The sequence below is a fragment of the Colobus angolensis genome, unplaced genomic scaffold (assembly GCF_000951035.1).
Source record: "Colobus angolensis palliatus isolate OR3802 unplaced genomic scaffold, Cang.pa_1.0 Scaffold59, whole genome shotgun sequence".
NCBI classification, from domain to species: Eukaryota; Metazoa; Chordata; class Mammalia; order Primates; family Cercopithecidae; genus Colobus; species Colobus angolensis.
Window position 1 is genome coordinate 4,935,535 of NW_012119487.1, and position 24,830 is coordinate 4,960,364.

Sequence of the window (24,830 nt, forward strand, 5' to 3'; positions counted from 1 at the left end):
GAAACAAATCAGTGTTATTCACTTATATCAATAGACTAAAGAAGAAAAACCATATAATCATTTCAATAGATGCAGAAAAAGCATTTGACCCAATTCAGCATTCATTCATGATTTTAAAAAACCAAAAAACAAAAAAATGTCTCAGCAAGCTAGGAATACAAGAGAGCTTTCTTAACCTGATAAAAGGTACCTATGAAAAACCTGCAGCTAACATCTAACTTAAGACTGTCACATCCCAAGACTGGCAATAAGGTAGGGATATCTACTCTCATGAGTCTTACTCAGCGTAGTACTAGAGGTCTTAGCAAGTGTAATAGGCAAGAAAAAGAAATAAAAGGCAAACCAGATTGGAAAGGAAAATATAACACTGTCTCTATTTGCAGAGATGCGATTGTCTGTGTGGAAAACTCCAAGGAATCTACAAAACAAACAAAAAAACTCCTAGATCTAATAAATGAGTTTTACAGTGTTAAAAGATACAAGATCAATATGTGCACATCAGTTTCATTTCTATATACTGGCAATGAAAAATTGAAAATAGAAATGTTGAAACAAAAAAGCATCAAAACAGAAAACCATGAAGTACACAGAAATCTAACAAATTGTGAGCTAGATATATACTTTGACATACTAGAAAACAGTAATCAAAGACATCAAAGAAGACAGAAATAAATGAAGATATATACTATGTTCATGGAATGAAAGTCTCGATATTGTTAAGCTTTCAATTATTCCCAAACTAATCTTAAAAGTAGTGCAATTTCAATAAAATTCTCAGCAGATTTTTTGGTAGCAACCAACAAGCTGATTTTAAAATTTATATAGAAAGGCAGAGTAACTAGAATAGCCAAAACAATGTTGAAAGTGAAGAGCACAATGAAAAGACATATTACCTGATTTCTAGGTTTACTATAGAACTACAGTAATCAAAAGAGTATTGATACAAGGATAGACATTGAGATTAGTGGCATAGAAAAGAGAGTTCAGAAATAGAGCCACACAATCTAAAGAGACATTTTCTAAAGAAGACATACAAATGGCCAAGTAGCACATAAAAAGATGCTCAATATCATTAACCATCAGGGAAATGCCAATCAGAGCTACAGTGAGATACCACTTCATACTCACTACGATGTCAATAATCACAAAGACAGATAATAACAAGTGTTGGCAAGGATGTGGAGACGTTGAAAACGTCACATAGCAACTGCAACTTTCATATGTTGCTGGTGGAAATGCAAAATGGTGCAGCCATTTTGGAAAATAGCATGGTATTTTCTTATAAAGTTGAAGACTCTTCTTATACCACCCAGCAATTCGAATCCCACTGCTGTGTATTTACCAAGGTGAAATTAAAACCTATATGGAAATGTTTATGATAGCCTTGTTCATAATTACCCCAAACTGCCAACAACCCAAATGTCCTTCAGAAGTAAATGTAGCAACCAACTGTGATATATTCATTCTATGGAATACTGCTGAGCAATTAAAAGAATGAACTGATATGCATCACAACTGATGGATCTCAAGTGTATCATGTTAAGTGACATATGCCAAAGTCAAGTGACTTAATACTATGTTATTCCATTTGTATGATATTCTGGAAAAGCCAAAACTGTCATCATAGGAAGCATGTCAATAGTTGTTAAGGACTGGTGGTATTGCCTACAAGAGGGTCCAGGGAATTTGGGTATGGAGGGAATGAGGGAACTATCCTATATCTTGGTTACAGTGGTGGTCACACACCTATATGCATTTGTCAAAACTCACAGAATTGTATACTAAAAACATGAATTTTACTCTGTATAAATTGTGCCTTAAATAAACGGCAAAAAAGAAAGAAAGCCCAGAGTCTTAACTGCTAGTAGGTGCTGAAGCAAGAATAGTATCACTAAATCTAAAAAAGAAAAAAGAGGAAAAAAAGGAAATTCATGTCTTATACATAGATGGCTATTTGAAGTGTGTTCTTTTCTCCTGTCACAACAGTTCCTTCATTATACCTTGCATACTCATTTTTCTCTCTTTATTTTGTAGTATTTGTTATAGGTAACTCTGTCTTAACTAACTTTTCTCTTCTTATCCTGCAAAGTTATGTCAAATGCACATGACCTCCTTAAAGTCACTGTTGTTTTAGAGACATCTCCTACAGTTCCTAGAGTATAGTAGGTGCTCAATTCATATTTATTGACTGAATTTTTGAATGAAATATCTCTCACCATTACAGATTTCTGTCCAATTTTATGAACATTTTCTATATCTATATTTGGATCTATATTTGGTAATTATTTTTATCTTATATAGTGTTTTAAGAAATCTAAGTTGTAATATTCTCCATTAGATTATGCACAGATTCATTTATCTTATATCTGGCTTCATCTTGAACCCTGGGAACGTTACTTGACTAATTTGTGTCTTGATCATGTCGTGGTGAGATATTTTGATTTAAACATTTTAAAAATATCATTCTGACTGCCCCGTGAAAATGGATTAAAAGGGAACAAAGATGGAAGCAAGCAGAACAGGTAGAATGCTATTGTAAATAATCCAGGGGAGAGATAATTATGTCTTGCACCATGCTGGTAGCAGAGGGTGACATGCGATTAGATTCTGGATGTATTTTAAGAGACTACTGATAGTATTTGCTTGTGTTTTCTGTGTGGCCTGAGAAAAATAAGTAACTGGCCACTGATGTCCGAGTTTTTGGCTTGAGCTACTAGAAGACTTGCTGTTTACTCAAATATAGAAGAAGAGAGATTTGGAGGATAAAATCAAGATTTTGGAGATGTTGAGGTGCATTTAAGACATCCAAGTGACTATGTCCATTAGTCATTTTCATATAACATTGAGTTCAAGGAAAAGATAAGGAAGGAAATATGGGTTTGGGAGTCATCAGTATATAGATGGTTTTTAAAGCTGTTAGAATGAAATGGGTGAGATTACTTAGGGAGTCAGTTTAGATGATGACATCATCCAAAGACTACATCCTCGACCACTCCAGTGTTTGGGAGTCGGAAATACGAGGAGGATCATGCAAAGGAGCCCAAGAAAGTACAACCAGTGAGGTAGGAGAGAATAAAGATAAAAAATCAAGTAAACTAAGTCTATCAGGAAGGAGACAGTAATCAAATGCAGATAGGTGAAGTCCAGTGAAGCCTAGAATTCCACTGGATTCAACAGTTTAGTTGTCACTGGTGATCCTAAGAACAGTTTCAATGGAGAGGCAGGAATGAAAGCCCAGCTGGATTGGAAATCAGCAGATATAGATAGCTCTTTTTTTTTTTTTTTTGAGGCGGAGTCTCGCTCTGCCGCCCGGGCTGGAGTGCAGTGGCCAGATCTCAGCTCACTGCAAGCTCCGCCTCCCAGGTTCCCGCCATTCTCCTGCCTCAGCCTCCCAAGTAGCTGGGACTACAGGCGCCCGCCACGTCGCCCGGCTAGTTTTTTGTATTTTTTAGTAGAGACGGGGTTTCACCGTGTTCGCCAGGATGGTCTCCATCTCCTGACCTCGTGATCCGCCCGTCTCGGCCTCCCAAAGTGCTGGGATTACAGGCTTGAGCCACCGCGCCCGGCCAGATAGCTCTTAAAAATAGTTTTGCTATAAAGGAATGATAGGAAATGAGGACACATTAGTAAGTGGATGTGGGTTGAGAGTTTTTTATTAAATGGCCAATATAGCATGTTTGTATGTTGTTAGAGAGGATGTAACAGAGAAAACTTGACAGTGTCAGAGAAAGAGGACATAATTATAGGATAAGTTGATGAATAGGCAAGAAAAGATGTATATGTTGACTAGTGGAGGGGTTGAATTTGGAAGCAGAGGTAGCTCATTGTAACAGAAGGAAAGGTCAGGCATGGCTACAAAGGTAATAACTGACAATTCAGTGTACTTACTATGTGCCAGGTTCTATTCTAAGCACTCTCCATGTTAATTGTTGCAGCAGCTCTCTGAGGTAGGTATTATCATATCTTCATTTTAGAGATAAGAAAACTGAGGCATAGCTATGTTAGGTAGCTAGTGTAAAAATACAGAAAACATAATGGCAGCAAGTAAGTAACTTGCTCAAGATCTCACAGCCAGTAAGTAATTTGCCCATGATCTTGTCAAGTAAATGACAGAGCCAGTTTTTGAATCTAAACCACTCTGGTTTTAGAATCAGAAGGGTGTGTGTGTGTGTGTGTGTGTGTGTGTGTGTGTGTTTTCTGTCTTTTTTTTCTTTGAGACGGAGTTTCACTCATGTTGCCCAGGCTGGAGTGCAATGGTGACCTCGGCTCACTGCAACCTCCACCTCCTAGGTTTAAGTGATTCTCCTGCCTCAACCTCCCGAGTAGCTGGGATTTACAGGCATGTGCTACCACACCCTGCTAATTTTTGTATTTTTAGTAGAGACGGGGTTTTGCCATGTTGGCCAGGATGGTCTCGAACTCCTGACCTCAGGTGATCCACCCACTTTGGCCTCCCAAAGTACTGGGATTACAGGTGTGAGCCACCGTGGCTGGCCATTAGAGCCAGAACGTTTTTAACCAGGTGGGCAGGCTGCCATTTCTATAAATGTAGGTACCTTGCTAGAATAGTTTTTTTTTTTTTTTTTTGAGACAGAGTCTCGCCCTGTTACCCAGGCTGGAGCGCAATGGCGCGATCTAGGCTCACTGCAACCTCTGCCTCCCAGGTTCAAGCGATTCTCCTGCCTCAGCCTCTTGAGTAGCTGGGATTACAGGTGTAGGCTACCACACCTGGCTAATTTTTTGTGTCTTTAGTAGAGATGGGGGTATCACCATGTTGGCCGAGCTGTTCTTGAACTGCTGACCTCGTGATCTGCCTGCCTGCGCCTCCCGAAGTCCTGGGATTACAGGTGTGAGCCACTGCTCCTGGCCTAGATTAGTTTTTATAAGAGCGTGTAGAAGTTCTAGTGAGTGAATGGATAAACTAGGAAAATTGATACCCTTGCCCAGGTAGTACTTGAAGCTTCTGGTCATGATTTTAAAGAGATTATGAGAATGGCAGTATGGTGGGTAAGAAAACAAAATCTTTTGATGACTAAATAAATAGCCAAATAGAGATCTCCACTCAGTTTCTAAAATGCAAGATTTATTACTTGCTTCAATGAAAATTTATGAGGCATCATCTTAGGCTCTTAGAGATACATAGAAAACAACGTAGTTTCTACCTTTGAGGTTTATAATCAATGTGGGTGGGAATGCATATTCATAAAAGATTATTTAACAAAGTAACTGAAACACTGAGACTGTTTTCACATTTCTTGACCACTTTTTTTCCTGTAAAACAAGTGACTTCATTCATTCATTCATTCAACTTTTAAATCTTAATCATCTATTCTTTCTTAGGGACTTTAACAGACACTGCTGATTTAAAGATGAGTAAACATAGTTTCTACCCTCAAGGTTTACCATGTTATAGAGGCATGTAGACCTTTAAACAGAAAATTGTGATATAATCAATAAATCCTTCTGAAAGCATTGTAGACCCAATGGACATTTTTGAATGTATACAAAAATAAAATAATACAATGAAGCTTCTTGCGCCCACTGCCCAACTTCAATAAAGACAATATCTAACAAATTTCTTTAAGCTGCGATCCCATTGGTTTTTTTTTGGGGGGGGGGAGGGGAAGGTAATATTGGAGTAGGGAGAACATTGATTAACAGGAAACAAATTGGGAGGTAATTGCATGGGTTGATATTTTTACCAGAGTAGGAAGAACATTGATTAACAGGAAACAAATTGGGAGGTAATTGCGTGGGTTGATATTTTTACCAAACTCACAGACCCTGTCTACGGAGAGGAGGCTCCAAATGGGAAAAGACTTTTGAGGTAGAATTGACAGAGTTTCTCAGCCGAAATTCAGTGTACATTTTTTTCAGAAATAAAATATTTCTAATAATATTTTTATTAATGGACTTGAGGAAATTATTTAAAAGTCTGAGGGAAATGTTTTAAAAAAACTAAGATAATTGATTCTTAGACCTTTAGAAAACTTGTTGCATCTTTTACAGTTCAAATTTTTTTTTATTTGGGCCATTATAATTATGTCATGATATGAAAAGGGTAACATTTGCTTAAACTATAGAAATTTAAACTACTATGTCTTTTGTACAAGGATTGTCAAATATTTTTAATTGTGCTCAGAATTTCTTTCTGAAACATTTGATTTAGAGATTTCCTAAGTCTCAGGAAAAACAGGTAGGCATTTACATACAGACTTTTTTTGTGATTTATGTAGGTAAAGCACCTGTCGTGTGGAGTCCTACACTTTGTGCTTTGTGTAAACATTTTTTAAAGTGAGGAGACAGTATATATACTCAGTGAAATTTTAAATGTGTTTGAAAATATTTTGAACTTACCCTTAAATAGCTAGATCATTCTATTAAACAAGCAAAACATGAATAAAGTCAGAATTCTTATAATTAAATACACTATCAGAAAGATGTAAAGGAAAAATATTTCAATACTAATTTGAAATCATTAGAAAAAATAAAAATAATATAGAAAAGAAAACTAAGAACAGACTGTATAAAAAGTTCAGTACTGGAGGTCTTTAAAGCAGATTGGAGTTAAAGGTGTATTGAAGAAATAGCTACATGAAAAAAGCACGTGAGCTAAAGAAAGAAAGGTTGAGAGAGAGAGAGAGAGAGAGAGAGAGAGAAATCATTTGTGATGGGAGAACTTGTAAAACCAAAACTAAAAGTGGTAGCAATATTTCTTTTATATGTTGAATATATTCAGAATGGTAATGATGATGATTTAACTATTATTTAAATTATTTAAGGGATTAGAAAGAATAATATCTGGATAACTGCTTCAGGTTTTGAAATGCATGGAAAACTTGAAAAAGTTTAAAGACAAAAAAAAAGGTAGTGCTCACTGTGAATACTTAGCCATAAGTCAACTTTTTTCAGGAAGAATATGCAAGAAGATTTTCTAACCAGAAAGACTAAGTGAACATTGGAGGAAAAAAATTGGGTATTGGATTATTACATCAAGTAAAATCACCTTCAAATCTGTCATTCTCTTTTATTGAATAAGATAAAATTGATGCTTACTTAATAGGCATTTTAATTGTATTTCTCATGGCTATTAATTACTTATCATCAGAGTGGGAAAATGTATTCAGAATTTGTATGCTTTTCATCTTCATAATGACCTTTAATCTATCCTTTTTCTTGAAACATTTCTTAATATAGGTCATATAACTTCTCCATATCTAGTTCTTCTCATTATTGTGGGATGGAGAAATCTCCGACCTTTCTTGATGCCACCTCATCTTTTAATTTCGGTTGTAGTTCTTTCCTTTTCTGGAGAGAACTTTTTCAAATGGGTCATGCTGCTGGTGTCATATTCTCATATCTAATAGCCACCTACTTCCACCTCCTATCAAAATTTATCTAATTCCATTGGTGACTTTTCAGTGGTCATATTCAATGACTTTTATCCCCCTCGTCTCTTGCTTTTTCTGCTGTTTTTGTTAGAAATAACTCTTTCCCTTTGAAATTTTATCCCCCAGTAGACACCTTTAAAACTAGAGTTCTTACATGCCTAAGTAGTTTCAAGAAAATCCTCTTTGAAAGCAAAGGAAATCCACTAGATGAGTCCGTGGCTTTTTTTGATCCTATTAAATTCAGTGAGAATGTTTGCTTCTAAAAAAAGCATTCTTTTTTGTTTAGCTTTTGTAATTGAGATATTAATTTCATTTCATAATTATATTCATTCGCTTACCAAAAATGTATTAAATGCCTTTATATGCAGGGCACTGTTTCTAGGTGTTTAAGATATATAAGTAAAGAAGACAAAGATTCTTGCCCTTGTGGAGTTTCTATTCATGCATTACAACCTAGCCAATTACTGTATGATTAATAGATATTTGATTTATGTGTGACTTTAAAAATAATTGTATTAGGTGTCCATCTTGTTTCTAGGGTAGAGTTCAGCAGGTATCATAACTAGTTGCCTATTGTCAAGTTCCTGATAGCTACAGTTAATGTATTAAAGCAATGGCAATGTGTAGTTACATTTTAATCAGAAATATTGAAAGCAGTGATTATTTTTATAAATTTCTGTTTTATTTATTTGGATCTTCTCTGGTCATAGATATATACTAGCAGCATCTGGCTTAATATTTATTAGTGCCTGTCAAGTGATAGGGTGCTACATGCAGTATAATTGCTGTACTGTTACTTGGGATAACCAGTAAAATAAGGCTGTTAAGCAGTGTTATGAGTGACCCAGTTCTTTTTAAATGTTAGTCTCTAAAGATAAATAGTGCTTCGATTGTTAAGAGAGGAGAAAAGACATTTTCGTTGTGCCTGGCCAAACAAGTGGCTGAGGGTCAGCTAGAAACTGAATCAATTGAGTTGGATTATATTATGATAAAGTATTCATTGGGGACTGTTGACTATTAATCTTAAGGAGTATGTGTATGTATGTGTGTATGCATGTGTAGGAAGAGATACTGAAACTTTAAAATATTATAGTTAAATCATTATATTATTATATATCATTATATAAAATACTACAGTTAAATTGTTATACAAAACAATCTGGGCCAACCGAATATTTAATCAAGCTGCTTGTTATTTTCATTTTGCCTACAATATTGGAAATATGTTGTAGTAGGTCCAGTGAATGTTAGGATGCTATTGCAGAGGTTTAGGGAGGATAAAGTTGGTTGCAGTTGAGATAGAAGTGCATGAACTTTGTAGAGATTGAGAAAATAAGATATATTAGACTTGGTGATGGATTAGTAATAGATGATGGGGCAAAAATAACTCCTGGGTTTCCAGTTAGGACGGATTGTGGTAACAGTTTCTGAGGTGGAATACCCTGGAAAATGACCAGATTTAGGGAGAAGAAACTGAGTTCAGACTTGGGCATACTGACTTTGAGGTGCCTTTGAGCTTCTGGAACTTGGGATACATGTTTATAGGTGATAATGCCTACAGACAAGAGAATGAAAGAAAAGGGCAAGAGTAAAGAGAGAGAACTTTAAGCACTTAAGAGGTTAACAGAGGAGAAGCAATCAACAGTGGAGTTTGTGAAGGTGGATAAAGAGGTAGTGCTTTGTCACTGAAGCCAAGGGAAACAGATTGGTCAACAGTGAAAGGACTGAAAATATGTTTTGAATCCAGTGGAGCATGGAGAGAAATCATAGATCATTTAAGTGAAAACTTTTCAAGGAGAGATGCAGAAGCCATGTTGAACTGAATTGAGGAAGGAGTTGGAGGGGAAGAAATAGAGATAGTGCTTCTATACCAATTCTTGAAATTTGTTGCACAGGGTAAGAGTATGATGGAGAATTACGCATGCCATTGAAGAAATGATTTTTTTCAATGTTCTTAATTTTTAAATTTTGAGACAGGGTCTCACTCCGATGCCCTGGCTGGTGCGATCTTAGCTCATTTGGTCTCAACTTCTGAGGCTCAGGTGATTCTGCCACCTCAGCCTCCCAAGTAGCTGGAACTACAGGCCCATGCCACCGTGTCCAGCTGAGTTTTTTGTGTATTTTTTTTTTTTTTGTAGAGATGGGGTTTCGCCATGTTGCCCAGTCTGGAACTGGTCTGGAACTGGTCTGAACTCCTGGGCTCAAACGATCCTGCCTGCTTCGGCCTCCCAAAGTGCTGGGATTATGAATGTGAGCCACTGTGCCCAGCCAAGAAAGGATTCTTTGACATGGAGTTTTAATTAATTAAATTTATTGGAGTTTTAATAGCTGTAGAGACACAGTGATGTCTTGCTGATCTCTATATAACATGTAACATATACTATATTTAACTATTTTGGATTTCCCTTACATGATGTTATAAATTATTGGACTCATAATTCAGAGTATTTTGCACTTAATTTTAGCGGGAATGAACTTTGCTTTTTGTACATCATTGCTTTTAATTAACCCAATTTTCTATACTAATACCCTTAACCCATATGTTTTTCCTATTCAAAAGTATAATCAGAGCCAAACATTAAATTACAAAAAGATCCTTTTATAACTAATCCTGGCTCTCTTGTGGTGTAATATTCTTTGTCAAATAGTTTATTCAGGTGGAAGTCTTCTGAAGAATAATTAATACTCTTCCTCTACTTGACATATTTTGTGAAACATAATTATCTATAGTGTTTTTCCAAATTAACTGAAATTATGTTTTAATTTAAAGCCATGAGAGAAGTTTAAAGAATTGAAATGACTATTTGTGTTTAATGATTATAAAAGAATTTAAAATCATTATAAATATTTCAGATAGCATAGGAAAATAAAAGGGCTATTTTCCCTCTTAATTCTATTACACAGATACTTTGGAGTATGTTCTTCCATATTATTTTTCTAGGTGTGTCTAAAAGCAGGTTTCAAAATAGTGGGTATGTAGGTGTATTTAAACTAACACCTATTTACTAATTTGAAACTTGCTTTTGTCACTTGGCACCATAACTGTTATTTTAAGATGTTAAATCATATCAGCTCTACCTGTCTCTAGTTTATTTTTGCTTCAAGCCCATCAGTATTATCAGCTTAGTTTCTCTAACCCAACAATACCAAAGCTTAGCTAGAAAAGGCTAAAATAAACCATTAAATCTGATGGTTTACTAACATTATTAATGGGATGAGTTTACTTGAACTTGTTTCAGTTGTGGAAGTTTTAGTTGTTTTCTGAGATAGCCCAATTATGACAGTATGGGGAAAGCAAGGAATGTATTTTCAGTGGAAGGTATGCAATACTGGGGTTTGAGCTAGAGGTGGAACAGTGTGTATAATCTAGTGAAGTAGCTGGGAGGCCACTTTTAGAAAATAGACATGTGGCTTTTATGAGTTTTTAGGCTCAAAACTTGAAACCAGAGCCTGGGGTGTTAGATCAAACCAGAGTACATTGTCAAGGTTTGGAGTCCCAGTGGTTGCACCAGAGTCAGCTCTAAGAGATAAAAAGTGAGCAGCAAATAAAAGTAAAGTCTGAGCAAAAAGGCATAGAATATAGTTCCATATTCAAGCTAGGCACCCGGAAAAAGATGATAAATGAAATTACATTCACAATATTGATATATGCAATTCAGTTTCTTGGTCAGATGTGCATAGTAGCATATTTACTATGTTGTGATCATTGATTTTAGGAGGAGAGATCTTTGCCTTTGTTCTGACGCCGCACAACTTTGGGATCTGGTAAAGCCTGATAAATATATGTTGCTTCCCCAGAAAGTTGGAGTTGCTGTGTAGGTTCTGGTGATTGTAGGAAAGGGCTAGGTCCTTCCTTTAGTGAGCACTTGCTGTTGTAACAAGTCAGGGAGACAAATCAGACATGTAAACAATAATGAACTCTTCTCACTAGACAACCTATCTTAGGTCGTTTTAACTTGGAAGTTCACTGATATCTAAGTTTTTCCTGGAACAAAGAATTCCAAGTTAGGTCATCAAGAGATAGGGCTTCCTGGAGGACCTTGGAGTCAGGATGTGGCCGCCACATAAAACTTGACTGTAATATGTATGCCTTATGTCTCCTATACTGTGGAGCCTGTCTTTGGCACTTGGCCCAGCTCAGCTTGGCTTCAGAGAAGTGGGTATAGTCAAGGTGTGATAGGCCTGTGATCCATTTTCAACATCATTTCCTGAATCCTATTCCCTGCCACACATCATTGTCCAGCTTGCCATACATTCATTTCAGGGGATTCAGATGGTTCATTTTATGCCTTGAAATGTTGCCTAGCAATATATAACTAAAACGTTCATTATTATGAGTAAGTCCATAGGATGATTTTGAAAAGTAAATGAGAGGAAGAAAAAGCTTTTCCTGGAGGTAGAATTACCTGGTTCACCAATAAAGAAGATGAGATCAAGAAAAAAAGTTGAAGACATAACTGAACTTAAGCAGTACTATTGTTTAATGCCCCACCACAAACAATTTTCTCTTGAGCCAAGCTTACACTTTTATGTAAACTAGGAAACTTTTCATAGCAACAGCAGTTCAGGAGTTGTAAAGGGAGTGTGAATGGATTATTTTCTTGTCTTCTCAGGCACAATAACCTTGGTGCACGACCAAAAGGGCTATCTACTCTGGTGAAGAGTGGTGTCCCCGAAGCATTGAGGGCAGAGGTATGGCAGTTATTGGCAGGCTGCCATGACAACCAGGCAATGCTGGATAGATACCGAATTCTTATCACAAAGGTAGGAAGTTATTTTCATATTATTTTCATTGGATGACCTATTAAATAAATCCTAGTTTTCATAGCTCCCATAAGCCATAAATGCTTTGAACTTCTTCAAAGTTTTAGTTAGAACGTTTTAGTTAGAACGTTTGAGGTTGTGCTTCTACCTTTTGTTCTGAATACTTGTGGTGGTAAACAATGCACTTATTCATCTATGAACACTGTATGCCTTGGTTTTCATCTTTTCATTCAAGTGATTTTATAATAGCTATTTACCAAATTGGAATATATTTATATTTCAAGTGTTTTCTAACTTCTCAACCTTTTTAAATTCTATGAGATTTATATAGTTATAATCATACATAGTTACTCTAGTATAGTTTTATAATAACATTAAAATGAAATAAAAAATTCTTCTGTGCTTATGTCACCTAACATTTAAATGATGTAGATACTTGCCCTTTTTCTGTCAGGGGCCCTTGGTTCCACTGTAAATTCCTTTGCTTATGTCTAAATACCTGGTTTTAGAGCGTAAGTAAAGGTAAGTGTTGGCCTTGATCCTAGACTCACCACCCTAGGTCTCACTACCTAATTACTTAGTCTACTCTAAATACTGGATTTTTAAATAATAGTAAAATTTTATTTTTTAATTTAAAAGAACCTCTCTTCATAAATGAGATTTTTACAATCAAGACTTTGTTCCTCAGACTATATGAACTTTTAGAACTTTTTATCTGCTATAATTTCTTTTTACTTTTCTTTCCTCTTTGCCTCCTTTCCTTCCATAAATATTTTCTGAGTGCCTAGTATAATGATCACTGCTGAATTCAGTTTTTTTTTTTTAAACTTTAACCTCTTTTTTTTTTTTTTTTTTAAGATTGATGGCCTCTACATTGGAATATGCAGGATGATCCATTGGTGTGTGGGAAAAAATGTCCAAAGTTCCCTTTGTATATTTTTAAAAATAATTACACCAAAGGATACTAAGCTGTACTAATATTTGGTGTGCCATAGTACTGAGGGTTTATGAGGTCCTTGGATCCAGTGGCCACTGGTCCCACATGGTTCAGAAGTGACCTTAGGGAAGAATGGAACTTGCACACTTTGGAGGAATCATTGTGGGGCTCACACTCGTATATTAACTTCCAAAATATTACAGTTTTCTTGCATTTTGCATGTGTTAGATTAAATGGATTTACAGGTTATCTAGGTGTAACTTAATCCTCATAAAATGTGTGATCGGCTTAAAAAGATTGCTATCACAGGATGCTGCATGTCAATTTTTTTTTTAAATTTAATATGTTCCTTCAGTGAAGAATTAATATTATGATAATGAATGACAAAGCAACTACTTTTGGAAACAAACTCAGGTTACAGAGATGGACATTTTGAAACATATGGCAGTTTAAACACCTCTGTGATTTTTTTCTTTGAAAAAACATGCATCACTATAAAAACTTTTACATCTTCACACTTAACCTGGAATCAGAAATTTTAAATATGTTTAAAACTTATACAAGTAGTTGCAGAGAATTTGGAACTGATAGTTAAAAGCATATAAACACAACACCTTCTGATTTATTCATATAAGTATCTAGAAGCTGGTGTGGTGGCATATGCCTGGAGTCTCAGCTGTTGAGAGGCTGAAGTGGGAGGACTGCCTGAAGCCAGGAACTTGCACCTGTGACTAGCCACTACACTCTGGCTCAGGCAACATAGCAAGACCCTGTCTCTAAAAAAAAAAAAAAAAGAAAGAAAACCTAGAGAAAGCAGATATTTCCTAGTCAAATTTCAACAAAATGATTGGTGAGTGGGACTGAAAAAATGATGTATGTCTACTTGGGTCTGTGGATCTTTGCAAGTCTTTTTTGGATATGATAACAGAACCATGAATCAAAAAACTGATGTGGAAACAAGTTTTCATTGTTGTTTTGTAAACTGCTATAACAAACATATTAAAAATAGTGACCCATATTTTATGATTATTTTTATATAAAATGTTTAGAATAGGCAAACCTATAGAGACAGAAAGTAGACTAATAGTTGCCAGGGGTTGGAGGAAAAGGGAATTGGCAGTCACTGCTAACAGATATATGGGGTTTGTTTTTAGATGATGGAAATATTCTGGAATTAGACAGTGGTGACAGTTGCTCAAGATTATGAATATACTAAAAACCACTGAATTGTACACTTCTAAATGGTGAATTTTATGTTATGTTTAACACAATAGAAAAATTTCACACACAAAAATAATGATCCATATTCAATATTGAATAGTATTTTATAGCATTTTTAATTATCTTTTTTACATCCTATCTAAATTTCTGTGCTTTATAATATCTATATTAGTATAGTAGCACTTGTACATGATAAATATATGTATGTTAGATATTTATGCCTAGAAGTTTTTATCGATGGAGTATCTGATTGAAATTTTCAGAGATCATAACTCTGGGCATCAGATTACTTTTTCAAGTAAATAATAAACTAAATTATATACTTTTATTGGCTGCCATGGGGTAAGAGGTAACTGCCATTCCCCTTTTTTTCACTAAGAGGCTTTCATAATTCATACCTTTAAAAATTTCAAGGGAAAAATGTAAAGAATACCATCCCATGATATTATTTATGAATTCTTGATGAACAGTGTATGTTCATATAGTGAGAAAATTTTTATCATTTATACCAAACACCATGGTAGTTTTAATTATACAACTTGCAAAAAAAACTTTAAGATCAAGAGATAGAGCTCGGCTCAGTGGCTCATGCCTGTAATTCCAACAGTTTGAAAGGTTGAGGTGGGAGGATGGCTTGAGCCCACAATTTCAAGACCAGCCTGGGCTACATAGTGAGACCCTGTCTCTACAAAAAAAAAAAAAAATGCTGGGCGTGGTTGCACAAACCTGTAGTCCCAGCTGTTTGAGAGGCTGAGATGGGAGGATTGCTTGAGCCCAGGAGATTGAGGCTGCAGTGAGCTGTGATTGTACCATCAGACTTCAGTTCAGCTGGGGTGACAGAGTGAGACCCAGTCTCAAACCACAAAAAACAGAATGGCAAAAATCATTTTCATTGAATAAAATATATGGAAGATACTTGGAGGCTGATAAAATACATTTTTTAGATTTCTTCCCTCTGGAGTTCTAGCTGTGATATATTTTCTGCCAGTGAAGATTGCAGGGAGGCAAAAGCCATATTTTCTCTGGCAGTGTGGGTGGCAGATACCCTGGCTTCACCAATTGTGAGGTTTTTGCATCTGCCTCTGAGCATTTCATTCTCAATCACTTGCCTTCATTCTGGGGTTCCTGTTTCCTGTGGTTTCCTTTCCTGAGTGGCCACAGCAACCTCCTGATTCTCTGGACAATAGCTGTGGTGACACACCTAAAGAGCTGGAAGGGCAAAAGACTGCTACAGCAGGATCTTCAGGCTTTTGCCCTTCAGCTCTTTCAGGAATGAAGGACCTTCATTCCTGCATTACATCATTTTTGAAGTAGTTTACCTGATTAAACCGTGTCTGATAGACTTGGCATGTATTTGTCTCCTTGTTTTCACAAGATGGCTTTTCTACATCCAGCATTACATTTAGAAAAGAAGAAAAGAAAAACAAAGTCAATTCAAGGTGGCCAGATTTGAGGCTAAGAGCCCAGTCCTCCAGACTGCCAACTTTGTTCAAGACTTCTGACATCAGCCACAATTTGTGGGTTCTTAATGCCACCCTAACTTCAGACCAACTAGCTTCAAACTTGTAGATCCTCACAGACTTCCTCAGGTTTGATAATTTGCAAGAATAACCTACAGAACTCAGTAAAGTGCTATACTTACAATTGTAGTTTAGTGGGGTTTTTTTCTTTTTTTCTTTTTGCAAAAATATACAAATCTGAACCAGCCAAAGGAAGAGATGTATAGGGCAGAATGTGGGACTAGGAGAATTCCAAATGTGAAGCTTCCATTATTCTCAAGGATATGTTACCCTCCTGGCATGATCCTCAAGGGCTCAGTACCTGCCTAGCATCAATATGTAGCAATATGCATTTGGAGTATTGCCAATCAGGAAGCTCACCTAGTTTTGGTGTCCAGAGTTTTTATTGGAGTTTTATTACATAGACATGATTGATTGGATCATCACCTACCTGGTAGAACTCAATCTCTAGGCTTCCCTTCTTTCCTCCCCAGAGGAAAAGAAGGTAGGGACACAGCCAAACCATAACATATTGGGACTGTTGCATGGCTCAAAGCCCCAATGCTCTAATCCCATGGTTGGTCTTTGTGGCTTGGGTAGCCTACATCATAAGTCTTCTTCTTAGTGTAAACTCTCTGGGGGCTTACCATGAGTCATCTGATTAACATAAACTATCAGATGTGGTTAGAGGGGCCTACCACAAATAACAATCCTGTTATTCAGGAAATTTCAAGGGTTTAAAGGTTACCGTCCACAAGCTGGAAAAAAGGCTAGACCTCTCCTTGGCATTTCTGAACCAAGTCTATCACCCTTTTAAAGAATTTTTCTTAAGCACCAAACAACAATTCCATCTGTATATTCTTGACCAGAATTCTATTACATGGCTACTATCTTCATGGAAAACTAGAAATGTTTTTTTAAAAAAGATAGACACATTGATTCACCCCTGCACCCCTCCAAATCTAGGCTTTTTGTAAAGAGGAAAGAGAAAATAGGTATTGAGTAGAGAACTACCTTTCTGTTCCCCAACTGCCTCTTAATAGTGGCACTAGTTGAGATCTATTATGGAATAAATTATTCTAAAAATATATGTAAATTTGGTTTATTTTAGATATTTACACTATATATAGTGTAAATATTTACTAATTGCCACTTGAGATTGACTATCAATGTATAATTCAGGTAGTATAATAAATATTTTCACATTCAGTTTATAAATCTATGACAGCTTAAAGTTTTTAATGTTATTTCTATTGTTAATACAGTTATCAAAAACATTTTCATACAAACATTATAGAAATATGTGACTCTAATCATGTGTTTATTCAAATCATAGACAGGGTCAAATCATAAGACTTCTTTGACATAAAGTGCAGTGGTATATTTAATTTTATTGTCTTCCTTGCATTTATAGTAAGATGAATAATGTCATTTTTTCAAAAATGATTTTTTCCTTTTACTGTCCTTGGGGTAGCAATGAGATAACAAGTGCCTGTAGCCAAGAGTGTATGTAGGTACCTTGGTGGTGAATACATCTGAGCTTACTCATCACTAAGTGCAAAGGGCATGAACACCCAGAGGATTTTCTGTAAGAAGTGCCTGCATATTTGACACTTGTTGGTCATGGTTCAGCAGCTGTTTGTCCTTCTTTTGGTCCAGTTAATTTTTCCTGTCTTATTAAGGGAATGGCAAGATTTCAAGGTTAGTTAATGAAATGGTTCAGCTTGAACAAACAGTTGCTTTATAAAAACCCTATCAGAGGCCTCAGATTACACAGGGAAGAAGGAATATAAAGTATTTTGTATTTGTCTGTTCTCACACTGCTATAAGGACCCACCTGAGACTGGGCAATTTATAAAGGAAAGAGGTTTAATTGACTCACAGTTTCACTGGGCTGGGAGGCCTCAGCAAACTTACAGTCATGGCAGAAAGGGAAGCTAACACATCCTTTTCATGGTGGCAGGAAAGAGAAGAATGAGCAGGGAAAATGCCAGATGCTTATAAAACCATCAGATTTTGTGAGAACTCACTCACTATCAGGAGAACACCATGGGGTAAACCACCCCTGTGATTCAGTTATCTCCACCTGGTCCCTCCTACGACACATGAGGATTATGGGAAGTACAATTCAAATGAGATTTGGGTAGGGAAACAGCCAAACCATATCATATTTACAGAAAACTTAAGGTTTGGCTTCCATGAAAAAGTAGTCTACCATTTAATTCTATAGTAGAAGTGCACATTCTGAAGCATTCTTTCAGGAGTGGCAAACATACAACCAGCAGGCTAGGTAGAGCCTACAAATATGCTTTGTATAGCTATCGATACATCAAAGAATGGTATACACTTATGGATGAAATTTGTACTTTCTTTTTGCTATGGGCATATTACTCTATTACTTCGTATCTATCTTTTATACATTTTAATACCTGTGTGGGCCTCAAATATATTCAATTTTGTGACTCTATTATTATACTATGTCGGCAGCCATTGCTTGCTTCAGAGGAGGGGGCTCTCACAGTGTACTTGCAATTGATTAATGTCTACTTCCCCAGCAGACTTTAAAATCCAGAGGAGCAAAGACCACAACTGCATTACTCTTTATGAGATATCCTATGCCTGGCATAGGGCCTGCCTGACACATTCTAGATGATAAATAAAATTTTTGTCCCTCCTAAGGGGAGCATAAGGTCATAGTTGACTTATTTGTATAGTTATTTATTCTTTTGCTCTTTTCCATGAACTATAGCCTTATGTTGTGTTAGGTCCTGGATAAAGCTTTTAAGTATGAAGCAATGTCTTTTTTGCAGGAAACCTATTCATCTCGTTGGGGAGAGCTATAAGCAGTGGGTCAATTTGAGCAGCGGTTCCTGGTGAACTAACCTCTTCTGTTTTTGCCAGGAAGGAGGTGGCAGCCCTTAAGAATTAGTACCCTAGATAATTTTGCAGTGTTAGTGGGTCATGTAGATTGAGTCACCTTGAATCATGATAGGTCAATAATTGGCCTACCATGGTAGGATAGACAATAATACTGAACATAGAATAGGGCCGGGATTACAGTGTGGAATAATTACACTTTATATGGTCTTGTTGGTTTTATAATCTACAGAAAATAAAGTTCTTCATATCATTTTGACTGGTAGGAAATGACTGTAGGGACCAAAGTTTAAAAAAGGGTGAAAAATCTCTGGATGAGATTCAAGTGAAAATGAAGCAGATTAGGAGCTGTAGACCAACTGATAACCTCAATCTGGAACCAAGGACCAAGCAGGACCAGTCAGAAGAGCTGTTATATGTAAATCCATGGAGAATTATGTTGAGTCACTCTCCACTTCAGAAGGAACTTTCAGGCACACCTTGCCTTGGTAACAGTGGTAGCTTCGCTTTAGGAGGAGATTTTGGTGCTCACTATGCAGGAAGACCCTGGATTTGAATCTCAAATTCTGCTACTTACTGGTTTGTGACCTTGGGCAAGCTCCTTAGCTATCTTCAGTCTCAATTCCTTCTTTTGTAAAATAGGCATAATCATATGTATCTTACAGGATTGTTGTGAGAATTTAATAAGATAATTTATATAAAGCACACAGTTGCATGCCTAATACATAAACACTCACCAGTGATAGTGAATGAGGAAAATTATAAAGCAATATATGCCTAAAGGAAGTTCGAAGTAAACTTTCAGAAATAACATCATCAGAAAGTACTATAGGAAATATGGAGATTACTGTGGGCTCTTGAGATCTGTGCAGGTTTCAGGACATTCATCTGAGAAACGGGGAGAGAGAAAACAGGAAGTGTGTAGCGCCCTGTTATCTACTTGTACCGCTAATTCATTCATTATTTATCAAACAGTATCTCTTCTGTATCAGGCTATGCTAAGCACTAGACATGTAAAGAAGAATAACACCTATACCCTATCCTTGAGGAGTTTACAGCCCAGTGGGGGAAGATAGTCAAAAAGGCAAAGAAGCAGCGGTAATATGTTTAAGCACTGTGACACAGGTATGAGCAAGTGACAAGTGAGGACAGAGACTGGATATAGCCATTTCTGCCTAAGAGCAGAGAATGGGAGTATGTGTTTAGGCTGAGGCAGTGCCATGCATAAAGACACAGAGTTGTGCAAGGTCCCACCATGGTCAGGGAGTGAGAAGTTCCATATGACCCATGGGGGTACTGTAGACTCGACCGTCTAAGTGAGCAAAGACGGTATCTGGGTTTTGCTCACTGCTCTAACTTTAGTACTCAACGCTAGGACTGCCCTTCAGTAGATGCTAGATAAACGCTTCCTGAAAGATTTAATGGGGTATGTGGGAGACATTATGTCTAGTGCTTTCATATATCCTTTCCATATAAGCCTCACAACTTCTGTGATGTGATTCCCATTTTTACCATGAAGAAAGCTGTCACATAGTTAACTAAATAGTAGAATCCGTAAAGTCGAAAACCCAAAACTAGAATGAAAGGGACAGCTCATCCCTACTTTTGGTCTTGTAAAGATCCTTTAGAAGGAAAAACGCTTTATATTTTTCTGACCATCAATTATTAAGAGTAATAAAGAAGGCCAGGCGCAATAGCTCACGCCTGTAATCCCAGAACTTTGGGAGGCTGAGACGGGCGGATCATGGGGTCAGGAGATGAAGACCATTCTGGCTAACACGGTGAAACCCCGTCTCTACTAAAATTACAAAAAATTAGCCGGGTAGTGGTGGGCGCCTGTAGTCCTCGCTACTCGGGAGGCTGAGGCAGGAGAAGGGCGTAAACCCGGGAGGCGGAGCTTACAGTGAGCCGAGATCGCGCCAATGCAGGGAGACTCTGTCTCAAAAAAAAAAAAAAAAAAAGTCATCAAGAAAAGGTCGAAGAAATAAAAACGCTATCGCATTTCTATATACTGTTCATTGTATGGAAATGAAAATTTATAATTTAGAAACTATTCTGTTTCTATTAGGAAACACGTATAAACCTTACAAGTCAGTGAGTAAGAAAGAGTTCTAAAGCACCTAACTTCAAGTCATCTCTTTTAAAATGAATGTTGAGCCTTCAACCATTGTCTCTTGTTATATGAGTCAGGACTCATGCCACTGAGGCATAGGGTACTACTGATGCAGATGAATCACTGGAAGACTTTTACCACATATTTCTGAATTCCTATGTCCTTTATTGTTTATCATTGAGATGTTTTTATTATTCCTATTAAGCTGCATTTTTCATAACCTTTGAGGTGATCTGAAAGGACAATAGAACATGACCTTGTTCCTGTGTAGAAACAAGCAAACAGAATTTAGAGCTTCTGAAATGAGTATTTCTTAATTGTTGGCTTGAGGACCCACTAAGCAATGATCACATTTTCACATATTCGTAGTCATTTGAAATGGGGATTGTGTATGTTTTAGGGCAACTCAAATTTTATGTAGCATAATAAAACTGTGTGTGTACTTTCAGTAATTATATGACATATATGGTATAGTTTACCTATCACATCTGCTGGTTTATATAACATAGCAAATATTGGATTGTAGTTGTGTGCTCTCTTTTAAAAATGATCTTTATGTAACATTTGTACCACATACTTTGTTAAAATCAAAATAAGCTTTTAATTGATAAGCTTTTAGAAATAATAACGCCTTGAGCTGTTTCTCTCTACCACTTGAATTCGTTTTTCTCCCAAATGAATCTTCTCTTTCAAAAGTGTGTTTATATATGAGTGTGTGTGTGTGTGTGTGTGTGTGTGTGTGTGTGTGTACCATTTCTTTTTTTTTTCTTTTTTTTTTAAGAGACAGGATCTCACCTTGTTGCTCAAGCTGGAGTGGTGGCTCTTCACAGGTGTGATCACAGCGCACTGCAGCTTATTCTTTTAAAAATATTTAAGTGCTAGAGGTTGATAGACCTGGATTTAAGATTCACCTCTCCCATGCATTAATTTGTGATCTTGGAACATTATCCCAACTTTTTAAGCCTCAGTTTCATCATTTTTAAAGCAGGCTTAATAGTAGTATCTACTGGGATTTTTGTGTAAATTACATAAAATGATGAAGTACTTGGCGTATAGTAAGTACTTGGCCTATAGTAAGTACTCATGATTAGTTTCTGCTGTCTTTATCAATATGATATTACATCATGAACAACAGTAATAGTAATGTTAATACTAATAGTGGATATTGGTGTCAGGGTATGTTTCTAATTTAATACTTGTGTTAGATAACTTCCAGTTACACAGTTTTTATAAGAGCACATGATGTGTATAACAGCTGGTTAAACTGAAATACGAAGTGTCAGGTTTGTATTTTTCTGGTTTGGGGTTTTTTTTCTGGTTGGTGAATATCATGGAGTATTTGCATTCTAAAATTTGACTTTGTATTGGCTATATGAATTATTTTAGTGATTATGCAAATTCACCTATATAGTAAAGTCAAATGATATTCTCTAAAAATCACTCCTAAATAGTGTGTGATGTAATCAAGACTGGAAGGCAGGTATTAATCTCATTCACTTATTCACTAACTCTTGATTGATGAACTTTTATGGGCTAGGCTCTCTATTGTTTCTAGGATTATGTAGATAAAAAGACTTCACACCCTTGAGGAGTCCAGCTAGAAAAACCAGGCTTATGCACTGATAGATAATTTTTTTATGATACAAGTTATAATAACTGTCTTAATCAAATATGTAGAATGCAGAAGAGATAGTGACAGCTCTGCTTGAGTGAGCCAGGGAAGACTTCACAGAGGAGAGAATATCTGAGGTGGGACTTGAAGAATATTTCTAAGCAAGATAGAAGAGGGCATGTAGTATAGGGAGTGGCTTATGTAGTTTTTCAGCTTCCATTTAATGAGTTAGCTTGGATCGGTTATCCAGGAAGCCTTTGAGAGTTAAATCAATGTGTTCCTTCCTTCGCCTACTCTCATCCTAGTTGGCTGGCGTCATCTATTTATGCATCAATGCATGTCTCCTTGTTAAATAGAAACTTAATATAAGTTTATTCTTGTTAGAACAAATACATATCATGATAAGCCTTGGGAAATATGTCATGTCAAAATGATATCACAAAATAATATTTAATTGGTGATCTAAGGTTGATGTAATAAGATTTTAACCTATTAAAGCATCTATTCAGTTAATGTTTAAGTACCTATTGTGTGCCAGGTACTGTGCTAGGACGATAATACATATTAATTTTTAAAATTAATTAACTGAAAAAATATTGATTGACTAAAGTAAAGCAATATAAACTTGCAAAGAAGCAGCACTGTTTTATAAACTCCAGAGAGCAAAAAGGGCAATAGTTGCAAATATTAATTTGGTAGTTGCTGTCAAAAATTCTTTTTGAAATAATAAAAAAAACTGCAAGAGTGGCTCATTTTAAGATTCTGAGTATTCTCTGCTTTGTTGATCATTATATGGACAGATAAATTTTCCCTGCTTTTATTCACATCTGATTACTGGTACTGCTCAGAGTAAAGCCTGTCTTCTTTCTGTTCTCCAGTGTATTATTGTAGCAGATGGCTTCTAATAAAACATTTAGCTAATGAAGAATTTTTACTCTGGGTTGGTGGAATGTATTATAATGATAATATTGCAAATTCTCAAGCGGAGGTGTTTAATTTGATATTTTTCTTTTGATTGAATAACCTTTAGTGAATATTTAATTGAAAAGTCAAATTATGGTATCTGTTACATCGTTTTTTCTTTGATAAGTTTCAAAACTAAATTAAACCCTGTAGGTCATGTAGCCAAGTAAATATTTGCTTTTTCTTTACATGGTTTACTTTTTAAAAATTAAGGCAGTTTATTAGTCAGATGACAATACTAGATTTCATTGAGAGTCAGAGCATTGCTTAATTATATGGCTGCTGTGTTCTCTGTCATCACCTTGTCTAGGTGTAGGCATTGAGCTTTTTGATAGAATGAGGTTATTCCAGCTGTGTCTGTACCATTGGTATTTATAAAAACCACAGGCTGTTGTATAAAAACCACATTATTGATATAAATATAAAATTTACAAAGATCTCATCAGAAATTTATAGTTACTAAAAATTTACTAACCAAAACAATGAGACAGGCAAGGAGAATAAAGAGTACTCATTGTGTTGTAATGTAAATGCCTTGAATATGTAGGTACTGGAAGGTCTTTATTAAAATAAACTAACAATTGGCTGGGTGCAGTGGCACACACCTATAATTCCAGCACTTTGGGAGGCTGAGGCGGGCTGATTGCTTGAGCCTAGGAGTTTGAGACCAGCCTGGGCCACATGGTAAAACCCTGTCTCTACAAAAAATACAAAAATTAGCTGGGCGCGGCAGCACATGCTTGTAATCCCAGCTCCTTGGGAGGCTGGGGCGGGAGGATCACATGAGCCTGGGAGACAGATGTTGCAGTGAGCCAAGATCATGCCACTGCACTCCAGCCTGGGTGACAGAGCGAGACCCTATGTCAAAAAAAAAAAAAGAAAAGAAAAAAAGAAACTAAGAATTAAAAACTATATCTTTAAGAAAATATACAATTTATTTTTTCTTGCATAATTATACGTTTGCTTGTGGTTTTTTTTTTACAGAATAATTTAAATCAAATTTTCTTGATCCTCATCCTTTGAGATCTTTCATTTACTGTCTGTCTATAGTGATATCTACATGTATAAAAACTATAATTATATGTGAATTTGAGAACAGTTTTTTTCTCAACTCTCCAACACTGTGTAAAAATTTTAAAATATACTCTTAAGTATTTTTATGTACTTAAATGATATATTCTATGTTTTTGTTATCCTTCAAATGTGTTTAATAGTTTTCAGGTAAATTAAGAAAGATATAACTTTTTAATATTACCTTCATTTTCATATTATGGAATTAGAGTAGGATTATACTGTTTTGAAGAAAGAAGTTAGAGGTTATTGTTGAGCGTAGATCATTTTATGGCTTACATGGTTTACTTTTTTTTATTATTATTATACTTTAAGTTCTAGGGTACATGTGCATAACGTGCAGGTTTGTTACATATGTATACTTGTGCCATGTTGGTGTGCT

General features: G+C 36.0%; 1 protein-coding gene across 2 annotated transcripts in view; it reads left to right on the forward strand.

The window, feature by feature from the left end:
- RABGAP1L (RAB GTPase activating protein 1-like) overlaps nucleotides 1-24,830 on the forward strand; it is an 812,347-nt gene that overhangs the window by 211,454 nt on the left and 576,063 nt on the right. For both annotated transcript variants that reach the window (XM_011962353.1, XM_011962352.1), the window contains exon 13: nucleotides 12,005-12,155. In XM_011962353.1, the coding sequence (XP_011817743.1) occupies nucleotides 12,005-12,155 (151 nt within the window). The remainder of the gene's footprint in view (nucleotides 1-12,004; nucleotides 12,156-24,830) is intronic.